General features: G+C 42.3%; 2 protein-coding genes across 4 annotated transcripts in view; one reads left to right on the top strand and one right to left on the bottom strand.

Moving 5' to 3' along the window:
• B3GAT2 (beta-1,3-glucuronyltransferase 2) overlaps positions 1-11,038 on the top strand; it is a 59,725-nt gene extending 48,687 nt beyond the window's left edge. Inside the window, exons 3-4 of the mRNA XM_077811608.1 lie at positions 10,717-10,865; positions 10,952-11,038. Of these exons, the coding sequence (XP_077667734.1) occupies positions 10,717-10,865; positions 10,952-11,038 (236 nt within the window). The remainder of the gene's footprint in view (positions 1-10,716; positions 10,866-10,951) is intronic.
• A 553-nt stretch (positions 11,039-11,591) lies between these two features.
• The window catches only part of SMAP1 (small ArfGAP 1), a 241,089-nt gene continuing 238,671 nt past the window's right edge, over positions 11,592-14,009 (bottom strand). For 2 of the 3 annotated variants that reach the window (XM_077812682.1, XM_077812684.1), the window contains one exon: positions 11,592-12,544. In XM_077812682.1, the coding sequence (XP_077668808.1) occupies positions 12,410-12,544 (135 nt within the window). In that variant the 3' untranslated portion in view covers positions 11,592-12,409. Of the gene's footprint in view, positions 12,545-13,216; positions 13,324-14,009 lie in introns of all 3 variants that reach the window. The other variant, XM_077812683.1, reaches the window with a different exon arrangement.

Raw genomic sequence — 14,009 nt, 5'->3', positions numbered from 1 at the left:
TGGTGTACAGCAATGAATTTGGCTGGGGCTTAAAGACTTGGCAAGAGCTGGCACTTGGTCTGCCAGCCTCACAGTGACTGATCCAAAAACAAAGTTACTTTTGTAACATTTGAGGTTTTAAGTGTAACCTTGTCTTTTAACTTCCAGGCTAGCATTTGCTCTCTCTCTCTTTTTTTTTTTTTTGTTGTTGTTCCAATTGCAGTCAATATCCTTTTAAGTTTTGCAGTATTACTTAGACCAGTGGTTCTCCACCTATCTACCATTGTGGGCTGGATCCAATACTACCTGTATGTCCCTGAGGATGTCAAATGAGCCGCGGCTGTGTGCTGATTGGGCCACAAGCTGAGAACCACTGACTTAGACTGTTTCCTTGTTTGAGTGGGATCATCACCCCTCCTGACCCTATAATCTGTTTCTGATTCATAGATGTGGAGACCTTTCTGAAATCTGTCTCTTTGTACATTATTGAAAAGATATAGGTGCTTCAGAGAGAATCTTGATCTTGGTTGATGATCATAGTAAGTGCAGTGGATACAGAAGAAAAGCTCTAGAGGAGCATCCTGTAGAATTTGGTCCATTGTAGTACATTTATACAGTAGGCACTCATCACCAATATATACTTAGGAGGAATTGGATTGTGGATTCAGAGGAACATTGAGTCTGCCTTATGCCTTTGGTAACTGCTGTTTTCACTGCTTTGAGATGAGTTACATTGTGACTTACATTGTGTATTTCTCTGCATCCCAGATGAATAATTGTTTCCTTTTAAACAATGAACTGGGTCGGTTTATCATGAAGCCAGATTCCTCTAGTACTTATCCTGTCTGTAGGGTATCTACTTGAACCATTTATGTGGATGGGTCCTGGACTAGGAGGTCCTCTATAGGAGCAGATATGAATCCCTTTCTGCCTATGCACTAAAATACTTGTTTGTTATGGTTTATATTCCCTTTTATTAGGCAATTTACCCAAAGACTCGGTCACTACTTTTGTCTATAAGCTTCTTCAAAAAGTTTGAAGCATATTGTGCTCCTGCCAGGAGCTGGTTGGATGTGTGTTCCAGGAACAAAACCACATAGGTTTATATTACTGTCAATAGACCTAGCTGAGGAATATAAAGCATCCAGGATAAACAAATGTAGCTAGTGATTTGTTTTAGCTTATTTCTAGCTCAAGAGTTTTTGATCTTCTTCGGGAGGAAGTTGGATGATGAGTCTTCTAATGCCAGGCTAGCTCAAGGAAAGCAGATGAATTCTCAGGGGGACATTAGCATTGATGTAGTAGTTGAATTAAGATGAATCCACTCACCTGTCTGTAGACCACAAGAGTCACTGGATAGACTATAAAAAGGAGGACTTGTGGCACCTTAGAGACTAACAAATTTATTTGAGTATAAGCTTTCATGAGCTACAGCTCACTTCATTGGATGCATTCAGTGGAAAATACAGTAAAGAGATTTATATACAGAGAACACGAAACAATGGGTGTTACCAGACACACTGTAACGAGAGTCATTACTTAAGGTGAGCTATTACCAGCAGGAGAGCGGGGGTGGGGGGGGGGAACATTTTGCAGTGATAATCAAGGTGGGCCATTTCCAGTAGTTGACAAGAACGTCTGAGGAACAGCAGGGGGTGGGGGGAATAAACATGGGGAAATGAATTTGAGCTCTCTGTCCATTGTGCGACAGACATTGAATTTTGCTGGAGTCTCCTGAGGCTTGAAGAGCTGGCATTTCTCAGGCTTTGCTTTATTGTGAGATCTGTGATGTACGAAGGCCTTGGTTATGATGGTTCTACTGAGGCAGAGGAGAACAGACTTTTGTTTTAGTGACCATTGGTTTGGAGTGGGGGCCCTGCAATCTATGGTATCCTTGGTCAGAGTCTGAAAGAGCCCTTGCCAAAGTTAAGACAATCAGAATGAAAGTAAAAGCCCACCCCCAAAGTAACCTACCATAGTGGATACCAAACCTAAACAAAAACACCTTTTCTCACAAACAGCATTAATTGTGACTCTCCCCTCCCAAAAGCCTGGGTTTTTTTTGTTTGTTTTGGTTTTAATCTCTAAAGGCCAACAGTTTAAGGAATTAGTAGGTCCCGCAGCTGAAGGCCTTCCTCATGGTAAGCGTCCTGTCAGCAGGGGTCTCTCCCTTTTGAATGGTTAGCATTCCAGCTCAAGCCCCTCCACTTGAAGCACTTTGGTACGAGGAAAAGGGTAGTCTCTGAAGTAGGCAGGTTCTAAGCCACTGAATGCTTTTTACAGGTAAAAATCAATACCGACTGGAAACCAAGTGGTAGCAAGTGCAGGTCACAAAACTCTGGTGTTAGATACTTAAGGTATAATAAACAGGCTACTGCTTTCTGTATGACTTTCGGTTTCCAGGCTGACTTAGGTGCAGCCCCATCAAGAGTTTATAGAATAATCTAATGTTGAGGTGACAAAGGCATGGATCGCAGTAGCAACGTCTTCATCCAAGAAAATCAGTCACAGTCTCCTGGCTAGACAAGGATGGGAAAAATGTTCATGGAGGCTGCTGCCATGTGATCATTTTAAGAGCTGCTGGGGATCTAACACAACTCCTAGAATGTGAACAAGTAGTAGAAACAGCACCTCAGCAAGAAGGGCAGGTATAATTCCTTGGTGTATCTAATTGCTTTCCCACATAACTTCAGTCTTATCCCAATAGGCCTTCAGACAGCTAGCTATCATGCATGGCCCAGGTGTTCAACAGTACTGGCTGGGCTGATGTGGAGAGAGCTGGATGTCAACACTGAGCAGGAGGGAGGCAATATGAAATCCTGTGAAACTCCACACAGCAGCAGTCATAGGAATGAAAAGTAATTGCCTAACACAACCCTGTGGAATTACTCAATAAGGAAAGAATGGAACTGTCCAAGAGCAAGCACTGCCCTGACAGGTACTGCTAAGCAATGTTCTCCTGCTTTGGTGCACACACACAAGCCTGGAATTCCTGGCTGGAACCACCCGAAGAACTACTTCAGTTTCCAGCAAACAAGTAAATCCACTTAGAGGGCGATAGAGTAAAATGGAAGAACATCATCAAAGTAACACCTGGAGTAATTTTAGGGAAGCTTTAGATGTCTGCTTTACAAAACTCATGATGTCCATCTGTAACACACAAAGAAAATGTACATCCTTGGATAAAAAAAAGAGAAGGAGAATGCTTCTAATTGAAGCAGCATTACAAAACCCTGTTACCAACATATCTGCTTTAGTAGTGCTGCCATGACAGTACTCGCTGCAGTCTGCAGTGAATTTAAGTGCTTAGCTTGTGAATCTCCAAAGCTGGATGGACCTGAGGCTGCTGTTGTATCCAAACGTGGGTGGAGTGAGCTGTAGTGTGATGTTCTACTGATGGGCATTCCCACCATGGAAAGCCCTGGGACATTTCTCAAAGATGCTATTTTCATGTATTTTGCTTAGAGGCTAAGCCAGGGATGAATGTTTTCAGTGCCAGATTTAATTATTTTTAAAACCCTAATCTGCTCTTTAAAAGAAGCTGTCCTGCTGTGGATTGAGATGGGTTTTTTTGCAGGGAGATAAGGGCTAGGCTGAAGCCCGTAACCAACATTAAGGTTTTTACTTCTAACCAACTTTCAAATCTATGAGCGTATGTTGCCTTATTTCCTAGGCTTGGGTAAGTCTGGTTTTGGAAGCCAGAGAATCTCTGAGGTTGGGATACTGCTCTTAAAGAGAGTACATGCAAGTTACTTTAGAGCTGATAAGCTTTTTGTGGTGCTTGTTCCTTGAAAGCTACTCAGAAAGAATGTTGTCAGTCAGGAGTTAATTTTCTCATCTGTGATAACGGCTAGCAGTGTAACCACTGCCACTAAGGAGCTAACATTCACAACTGCTTGCTTTAAACAGAGGGATTTATGTGTATCCACAGATTAATCTAAGCAGCAAATGCTGTGCAGAATAACAATTTTCTTTATAACTTCCCACAGAAAAGCAGCACTGGCTGGGCAAATTGTTAGAAATGTATTCTTTAACTAGACAATAATAAACATAACATGTTCTTGAATCCCCTAGGGTGTATGCACATATTTATAAATTTTTTCTTTCAATATTCAGGAAAAGTGAATGTCTTCATTTATGACAATAGGCCTGCTTCCTTGGTTAGGTCTTACTGGTGAGAAGGACTTCAGTCTTTTTCTCAGATATAGAGCCATTTAGTTTCTGCCCTTACAGAACTAAAGACAAATGAAGGGATGAATTTGCCTACTCAGGCCTTGTCTACATAGAATCATAGATTTTAAGGTCAGAAGGGACCATTATGATAGTCTAGTCTGACCTGCACAATGCAGGCACAGAATCTCACCCACCAACCCCTGTAACAAACCCCGAACGTATGTCTGAGCTGCTGAAGTCCTCAGGTTGTGGTTTAAAGACTTTAAGGTACAGGGAATCCTCCAGTAAGTGACCCATGCCCCACACTGCAGAGGAAGGCAAAGAAACCCCATGGCCTCTGCCAATCTGCCCTGGCGCTTTAGTCCACACGAGAGGGCTGTAAATTTCAGTGCACATGAGCATGTTGTGTGCTAACTAGGCAGTGTGGACTCTGATGGTGCTCACTAAAAGTTCCTTAGTGTGTGATGTAGCTCTGTTTGAAACAGCACTATGTTAACCTGCATCATGTAGAGAAGCTCTCAGATTGTCTATACAATTAAGATTGAGTGGAGAGGCCAAAAATATGTTTAGCAGAAAGGGGAACCAAGTTAACAGTTGACAGCAAAGGTAACCTTGAAGAAAAATTCTAGTGTTTTTCAGAATAGCACTTTCAGTGATAGAGGAAGTGTATGGATGGGGGAATAGAGTCCAGTTTTGAGGCTGCTACCTTATGGTGCAGGACACTGCGCTATCTTGCCTCCTTCTTCCCCTTCCAGACTGAGGTGGCAGGAGGCTGCATTCACATGGTTACTGGGATACACCAAAGTCCAGAATCCTGTCTTCCAACAGTGGCCAATGACAGGTGCGATGGCTGTGTCAGCCTTGGCTCCCTGCCCACCCATGGGATCTGTCTAAGTGAGGGGGAATAGGCCAAGCTAGATTGGGGGAACTCAGTTAAGCCAGTTGTGGGGATGTAACCTGTTGGCAGCCCAAAAGTTTCTCCTCTGGGATTTAGAAATAGGGAGTAATCTTAGCAGTAGGGGTGAGAACTGGATTGGGAGGGGAGTAAGGAAAACTGTAATAGGGTCATTAGTGGGCTGGATTGCCCACTAGTTAATGCCCACCCACTTGCAGGGGCAGTGGTAGGGGAGCCTGGGCTCTGACCCAGGGCTCTAGTGGGGTCAAGAGTTGCTAGGGCTTCCTTCTTGATAACTAAGTAGACTACCTCCGATGGAAACAACTTCCTGCTAAGAGAGAGAACAGGGTGTTCTCCTCCTACAGGTTCCTGAGATAACACTGCTCTGTGTCTGACATCAAACAGTCTGTTTGGAGATTAAAGACCTTTGAGAAGTCTGGGTGGAATAGTACTGGTTCCCAGGTCAACCGGTCTTGTAGTGTCCTGATCACCTTGTCACAGCTTTTGGGCTACTGGACCCTTTTGCATGCAGTGTCTTTTACCATGTCTATCAAAGAGGCAACGACGATGGCGGTTTGGTATGAACCGTTGATAGCACGCTGCTGTTCTCCGAAACTGCTGTACTTGCCTCTTGGTGGAAGGGATGGGCAACCTGCTAAGGCCTGAACTTGGTCCACCAAAAGTCATAGCCACCCCTTCCTCCCCGCCACAGCATACCCCAGGGTAGGTGACTTCTGGGGTGGCGAATTAACACTTGGTTGGGGTAGTTGTCAACAGTAGCGTAGCCGGGTGGGGAGCGTCTTTTAGGTTTTAGGCACCTTTTTTTATTTTTACTCACCCAGCAGCGCTCCGGCTTGGCGGGGACCTTCACTCGCTCCCAGTCCTCGGCAGCATTTCGGCAGCAGGGGCCTTCAGTGCCCCTGAGGATCCGGAGCGCCACCCGGTGAGTAAAAGCAGGTGGCACCTTTTTTTGCACCTCTCTGAGAGCCTGTAATACTGCCATCATGTGCTTCATGTGTTCAGCTCAGCTTTCGCTGTAGATTATGTCAATGTAGTATGCCCCGTGTGGCCGTAACATTCTATCCATCAGTTGCTGGAAAGTGGCAGTGGCCCCATAACATTTAAACTGGTACAGCCTTCATGGTGTGGAGAACGTGCTTTTTTTTCCCCTTTAGATTCAGGTGTCCAGGGGATTTGCCAGTTTCCCTTGGTCAAGGTTCAATATTTACTTAGTGGGTCAACCCTAAACATGGGGTATGCACTGAATTTTGAAATGGTGTTTATCTTTCAGAAGTTGATACAGAACTGTCACCCCATCCAGCTGGGATTCCTCCACTCTATGTGACTCTTTGATAACTCCCTAGTTCTATCATGGCCTGGAGTTCCTGGTGAACGGTCTCCCACATATTCCTTGGGAATGGCCATGGGCTCTCATGTGTCTTCCTCCCTTGTTTGGCATCTATGTGGTGGAATATCAGGTGGGTTCACCCGGGTACCACTGAAAACACCTTGGCGAATCACCAACTGGCAAATTTGTTACTCTGATTCAGGCTGCAGACCCTTTCCTACAGGTACTGAGACAGCCTTACGGTATGTATCTGATGAAGTGAGCTGTAGCTCACGAAAGCTCATGCTCAAATAAATTGGTTAGTCTCTAAGGTGCCACAAGTACTCCTTTTCTTTTTGTCCTTATGGTGCTGTGGCCTGAGATTCCAAGCTCTGGCCTGGGGAAGAAACTGGGTGACAAGGAGGCCCTCTTATCCTTTCCAGACCTTCAACAAGTTGATGTGATACACCTGGGTAGACTGCCTTTACCCAGGTTGCTGGATCTCATAATCAACCTCACCAACCCATTTCACCACTCTGAATTGGCCTTGGCATCAAGCCAAGAATTTGGATTCTGAGGTTGGCAGCTGGAGTAACATTCGGTCTCCGGGCTGGAACTTGTGTAGTTGGGCCGTTTTGTTATAGGCTTCTTGCTGTGTGTATTGTGCCTTCTGTATGTTTTCTCTTGTGAACTCCCCCAGGGTCTTCAACTTGTCCTACAGCTGTATAACACATCACGGTGTTGTTCGCCCTGGTGCGTTGCTCTTCCCGTTTCCTGGAGGAAGTCCATAATTCCCCTTGTCTGCCTCCCATATAGTAATTGAAACGGGGAGAACCTTGTGGATGGTGAACAGGAGAGTGGGGATCAGGCGGTCCCCGTGTCAGGGTTTGGTGGTCACAAACTTTTTCAGCATGTTCAATGTTTTGTTAAACTACTTGACCAGCCCATCAGATTGTGGAAGGCACACTGACATCTTTAAGGACTTGACCTTCATTAGGTCACACAGCTCCATCAGTTGTGAGGTGAAATTTGTCCTTGGTCTGTCAATATTTCTTTCAGGTTCCCCATCCCGGCAAATACTTTTGGAGTTCAGTAGCAATGACAGCCATTGTTGCTGACTGGATGGGAATGGCCTGGGGGGATCTGGCCATTCTGGCCAGTGTAGTCCAAGACTACAAGTATGCATGTGTGCCCTGCTGCGGACTTCTCTAACAGGCTCATCATGTTTATACCTATTCGCTTGAAGGGCACTCTCACAATGGGTAGTGTTAGCTGGGGGACCGTCTTTTGGCCCTTCCACTGGCATTCTGGACATAAGGCACAATAGTCTCCCATCTCCAGGTGGATGCCTGGCCAGTAGAATCTCAGGGTCACCCATCAAGCATCTTCTCTCTTCACAAGTGACCCCATTGTATTGGCTGTTTTGGACAACTGTAGTACCCTCCTTTGAAACTTCCTCAGTACTAGGAGTTGCATTCTGACCTTTCCCATTCTAGGATCCTTCATCGCCCGGTATGCCCTCTCACCTATTCAAAATGGAGCCACTGTTTCCACAGCTGGGGGTCCAGTAGTTTGCTGTCTGCACAGGCAAGCTGCTCATAAACCTCTTTCAGTGTGGGGTTGTTGCTTTGTTAGTCCACAAAGTCCCCCTCATTAAAAAGTAGGTCTTCAGCAAACTATGGCAGCGGCAAGCCCCTATGGCCCCAGTTGGATCAGGGGACATATCCTGCACCCATGGGGAGGGTCTTTCTTCATCTTCCTTTGATCCCCCTTCTTTCCAAGGCTCCCTCTTGGCCACTGCAGCTGTTTCCTGCCTTCTTGGGTCTTCCAGCTCCACTTTCTCCAATGAAGTGCCTGCCACTCTTTGACCACTTCTTTGAAGAACTTCCATTCATGCCCAAGTATGACCCAACAGGGCAGGTCTTTTGCCACTGCAGCCTGTAATGTTTCCATGTGTTCTTGCATGGTCAGCCGTATGTCTCTCATTGGGTAGGGTCAGATGTCCCCATAGATACCCTGGAGGTCAATTTACATCCTCAGCTTTACTTCCTGTCCCCCTAGCCTCTCCCAGACTAAGATCTGGCTACAGCCTGAGTCTATCAGCCCCTGTACAGACACTCCATTTGCTTGTATAGGGACCAACATCTTCCCAGGGCCCCTATTTCAAGCTCTATTATTGGCTGTCCAGGCCTGCCCATAATTACAATCCACCAACAAGCAGTCCTTTCTGAAATATTCTTGCTGACCACATGCAAAACAGCTCCGAAAAGGAGGAGTTGGTTTTTCATTAGGTTCTCCCAAGGGAGGGAAATCCCCTTGGATAAGATTACTTGGCCCAGCCAGGCAGGGCTCTCCTGGTTATTAGGGGTGGATTTGCATGTTTTTCTCTTAGCTTTTGTGCGCATGCATGTCCCCCGCCCCCACTAAGGTTGTACATCCAAGTTCTCCCAGTTACCCGTTGGTGTTCGCTTATCAGTGCTCCTGGAGGACTCAGGGCACATAGGACTGACTTTCGGTGTTTCAGCCTCTGGCCCAAGAAACATCAGGTAATTCTCTGACAATACTGCTTCTGCCAATGTTTCTGGGCAATATCTCACAACCCATTTGCATCCCCCCACTGGAAGGATTCAGGCAAACTGTTCTATGACCACCTTTTCTGTCACCTGAACCCTAGTACATCCCTCTGGCTGGAGCCATTGCTAGCAGTGTTCCGTCAGGCTCTGAGTGACTACCCGTGGCTGGGGGGGAAAGAGACTTCTCAAAGCAGAACTGTTGATGGTAGGTTTCTAGTGAGATATTTAAGGTGTCCATGATGACTGCTTTGACATACAGCAAACAGCCATTACCTATGACTAATGACTCAAACAATCAGAAATGATTCTGAAGTTTAACACTTCAGGCAGTGAGGAAATTAAGGTTTTGCCTATTGAGAGAGACAGGGGATCCTTTATTTTTGCACCTCTGTAACCTAGGTAAGAAGGTGGGGGAAGGACAGATGTATATGGAAAGGATTGAAACGATAAACTGCCTAAAACTTTGAGCCCAGAACTATTCAAGGTGTTCAGAAAACAAACGGTTTTACTTGAATCAGTTTCAGAATGGCTTTACAAGCTGTACTATTTTTAGCTGTCCCGTGTTGGTACCTGACTTGACTTGCTAAAGTGGAGACCATCTATTTTCAGGTCTAACTCAAGTACTTGCAAAATGGCAACAACAGCACTTAGAAGCTGTTTTGCATGTGATGCATGAAAATATTTCCTTTTTATTCAGTTGCAGTTTCATGTCTAAAAATGATGCTGCACTAAAGGGACCGGATAAGATACTAGAGTTCCCTCAGATACAATAATTTCAAAGAGTATCCCTGCAGGATTATTGTAGTAGAAAATGGGAGTAAAGTTTACATTTCAGACTCTTTGCAGCATTAAACAGTTCTTGCCAGTATTCCAGAACAGATTTCAAAATTATGTTGTGACTCCTTTGAGAAAAATACAATGGACACCATTCCAAACTGCCCTTGAGGAGCATCGTATTGGTAAATGTAACAGGTCTGTTAATGGATGCCTTAGACTGAGCATCTGTAATTTCTTTTTCCTGTAGGTGTGTTGCCCTTGTGTTGAATAATGTTTTTCAAAAACTGGCCAGCTCATATTATAAACACACGTCAGACTCCGTAGTCCTAAAACTTGTCAGTTGGCTTGTGTTAGGTTAGGTGACTACAAACTGGAGATCTGTGGATATTTCTTTAATAAAAAAGAAACTTAACACAAATGATATAAATTATAATGCCAAAATCAATCTAAATTTACTTGCCTTCCAACAACAGAGTTCAATTGGAGATCCTAATCTTCAGTAACTAAAAAAGCTGTCAGGTCAGAGAAGACACCGAGCTGCTGTGGCTTAGTCTTCCTGTTTTAACTCACCTTTATGTTTGAGGTGGAAGCGTTTATAGCACGTGTGCATTCATAACATTTGTATTAGCTATTGGTTTATATTTGCCAAGACAATGAAAAATAAGAGAAAGTATTGATTTTTGAGAGAGCACAGTTAATCAGCTAAAAGAAAATATAAAAACAAAACTGATTTTGTTGCACCATAGGCAGTTGGTATAAACATGCAGAAATTAAGCGATACAGACAATTTCACAGCAAAAAGCAATCAATTTCATCAGTAGGTTTTAGTCAACAATTGTAAGGTATGTAAAAGTCTACCCAAATAATACATAGGAATATAAAACAACAAATATGCAAGTTCTTAACTAAGGGGTTGGAAGATTTTCAGATTTAAATGACAGCCACGTAAACAGTTAAAAGTTTAATTTTTTATTTTAAAAATTGTCTTAAAGGATTTGCTGTGAGCCTTCAAGTGATTCTGTCAAACCCTAAAGCTGTATTCAAACGCCGTGGGTCTCAACCAGGAATGCAAGAATCTGATTTTCTGAACCAGATAACAACTGTGGAGGAGCTGGAACCAAAAGCAAACAATTGCACAAAGGTACTAATTCCACTACCATTGCAGAGTACTTACAGCTATCTTTGGAGATTACCCAATACTGCACTAATTAACCTTCTGTTTTTTAGGTTCTTGTATGGCACACTCGAACAGAAAAGGTAAATCTAGGTAATGAGCCAAAATACCACCTAGACACAGTTAAAATTGAGGTATGATCTGGAGATATAACTGTGTGGGACATACTGTATAGGAAATGGATGTGGCTGAAGATGCCTGACTTCAGTCAATTAAGAATTCAAGCAGCGTACAATCTACCACTCTGCAACATCCTGCACTAGTCATCTGATGGACTTCTGTGCAAACAAAAATTTGTCAGATAAGCAAATCTGATATCTTAAGAGACATAACATCTTTTGTCTTGTTTTGCATGCATTTCTCAGCTCAGTATCACTGAACTGAAATATAAGCATTTGTTTTAAGAGTTTCCACATAGTAATACCAATCAAGACTGAAACAACTGAAGTGCAACATTTTGAAAAACGAGGAGTCCTTGTGGCACCTTACACGGCTACCACGCTGAAACATTTTCAAAAACATTTATCCAACTTAATTGATGGAATTATTATAAACTGGTTTTAGATCGCAAAATACTAGTCACCAGAAATATTTGTTAAAAGTGTTTTTCTTGTATTAAACAACTTTCTTGAAGTCACTGTGACAAGGTAAATCATACAGTATGAAATAAAAATCACACAATGGTTTATGGCTTTATCTTTTTAATATAGGGAAATAACATTTTATCAATACGAGGCACCATAAAATGTAAACACAATTACTGTCAAACCTGGATATATCTGCAAGGACAAAAAGTATCCGTATGTGATGAGTTACCCTGTATGCATATTGTGCAATAAGTTCTTTATATTAGCACTATGTATACACGTATGGAGCCAAATTGCATGTTTTGTCACAGGAAACTCAAATGGATCAAATATTCATGTTTTAAAAGAATAAACTAAAAATGTGTGGAACTACAGTAATATCCAGGTTTATCTTGCTTTCACTAACCATGTTCCCTGTTAAGCACACCATAGTAACATCACAGTGAAATGAATGATAAAACACAGTATGTTTGATACATTAAAAACATTATTCAGTGATACATTTACATTCTATTTATATGATTAAACATTTGGTTCATACAGTACCTTCTACAAGGATTACTGGGTAATTTGGGGGGCAAGGTTTATATATTTAGAGATATTACTAACATGATAGCTACGTCCCTTATAGGCAAACGTTTGATCTATAATTTTGAGAAAAAAAATTGAGTATGCAATTGGTAAAGCAGCTTCTTGATAATGGTTTATGAAATCATATGTACTGGAATATGAAAGAGCTGCCAATGATATATAAATGTATTTTCAATCTGCTTTCCACCACATCAAATTTAAATCAATACAGACCACAACATGGTCAGTTAGATAACTTCTTAATGTGAACAACTGGGAGAAAAGAAAAAGAATAAATGCATTTGAGCAAGGAATGTCAAGTGACTGTTCTGCATGAAACTTCTGTTGCAATTTTCATTTCCACAGTTGTGTGCTGAGAGTCTGACCCGAAGAGCTTCCTGTCCATCCTGCCACTGTATTGGGGGGCTGGCCAAAGCCCATCACATTGCTGGAACTATTGAGATTCATGCCAGCCATTTGCTGATTCATCTGTGAAATGCACACACAATTCTAGTTAGTAGTGGTGTTAAAGCACACACACTTTTTATCAGCTTGAAACAGTAAAAGGGTTCCTAAACTAGGTAAATATAATGTTAGGGAACAAAATGGTCGATTAATTTAAACCTTGATTTAGCTACTTGATTTTAGTGATTTAAATCAATCGTATTTTGCATTTGTACTTTATTTTCCTAAAGAAAGGCTGACTCTTATTAGTTGATAACTATTACAACATGTTATTTGCAGCTAAGTATAGCGTTGTGCTAAATATGGTACTTTTTTTGGCTAAGCAGCAAGATATAGTGTATCTATACATATTTAAACAATTATATAGATTAACTCACCTTTAGAGTCTTAATTTTTACATTTTATGTTAGAAAATGGTGAATGATTTATTAATTAGATGATTAATAATATTTTATTTGTGATTATGTCAAGCTATATTTGGATGGAAATTCAAATATACAAAAACAGCATTTTAATTTTTTTATTAAATCAAACGACCTTAAAAAGTACTGGCTACACAGGCACCAGCTTCCTCCGGGCCCCAGGGGTGCTCAACCCCCGCCAATGCCGCTGCCTCTTCCCACCCCCATCCCACCTCTTCCTGCCCAGTTCCGCCCCCTCCCCTGAGCACATCCCATCCCCGCTCCTCCTGCACACCTTGGAACAGCTGATCATGGTGGGCAGGAGGTGTTGGGAGAGGGGGAGCTGGCTGCCAATGGGTGCTCCAGCCATGGGTCACCCTCGGAGTCAGCACCTATGGCTGGCTATATAAGAAAAAAACAAGTTTATTTTGCATTTAAAAATAACTGAGGTGTACCTACTGTCCTGCTTGAGCACCGGGGGCTGGGCTACATCGTTCCTTCTAGCCCTACTTTTCTGACTACAATTTATGAAACACAGGAAGAACTATCTGCAATTACTAAATTGAACTGATTTTGGTCACCATGTCCTTTAAGATTTTATAACTAGTAGCTCTTGTCCTCACACACCTAATTTTTATTCATAGATTGGAAAAGGAAAACAAGCTTTCCTGCTTTTTCAACTCCCAACTGGTTTCTTAACTTTGAATAAACTAATCATTAAAATGAACTAGTTGAATAAACTGAAAAACATTCTCATTGCAGAAGAGGCCACTGCTGTCAAAAGCTGGTTTAGCACATCTACAAAGTCTGCTTCCAGGTGTTTGGCCAGTCAGGAGAAAGCAAGGCAAGAATCGTGTATTGCTTAATACTGTCTTTTATCACTAAAACATTTGTAACTGGAGAGGAATGATAAAATAACTACCTTGCTCCTTACATCTATAACGAAAACATGAAGTGTACTTTAATGGGTTATATAGATTTATTTAATTACATTAATTTGTAATGTTCTGGTCAGTTTTGCAATCTGAAAATATTAAGGTAAACAGCTATTTTTATATTGATTCTTGAAAATTACTGCGAATTAATTA

The sequence above is a fragment of the Eretmochelys imbricata genome, chromosome 3 (assembly GCF_965152235.1).
Source record: "Eretmochelys imbricata isolate rEreImb1 chromosome 3, rEreImb1.hap1, whole genome shotgun sequence".
Lineage (NCBI taxonomy): Eukaryota > Metazoa > Chordata > Testudines > Cheloniidae > Eretmochelys > Eretmochelys imbricata.
Note: the sequence above shows the minus strand (reverse complement) of the source record. Positions and strands in the feature narration are given on the sequence as shown.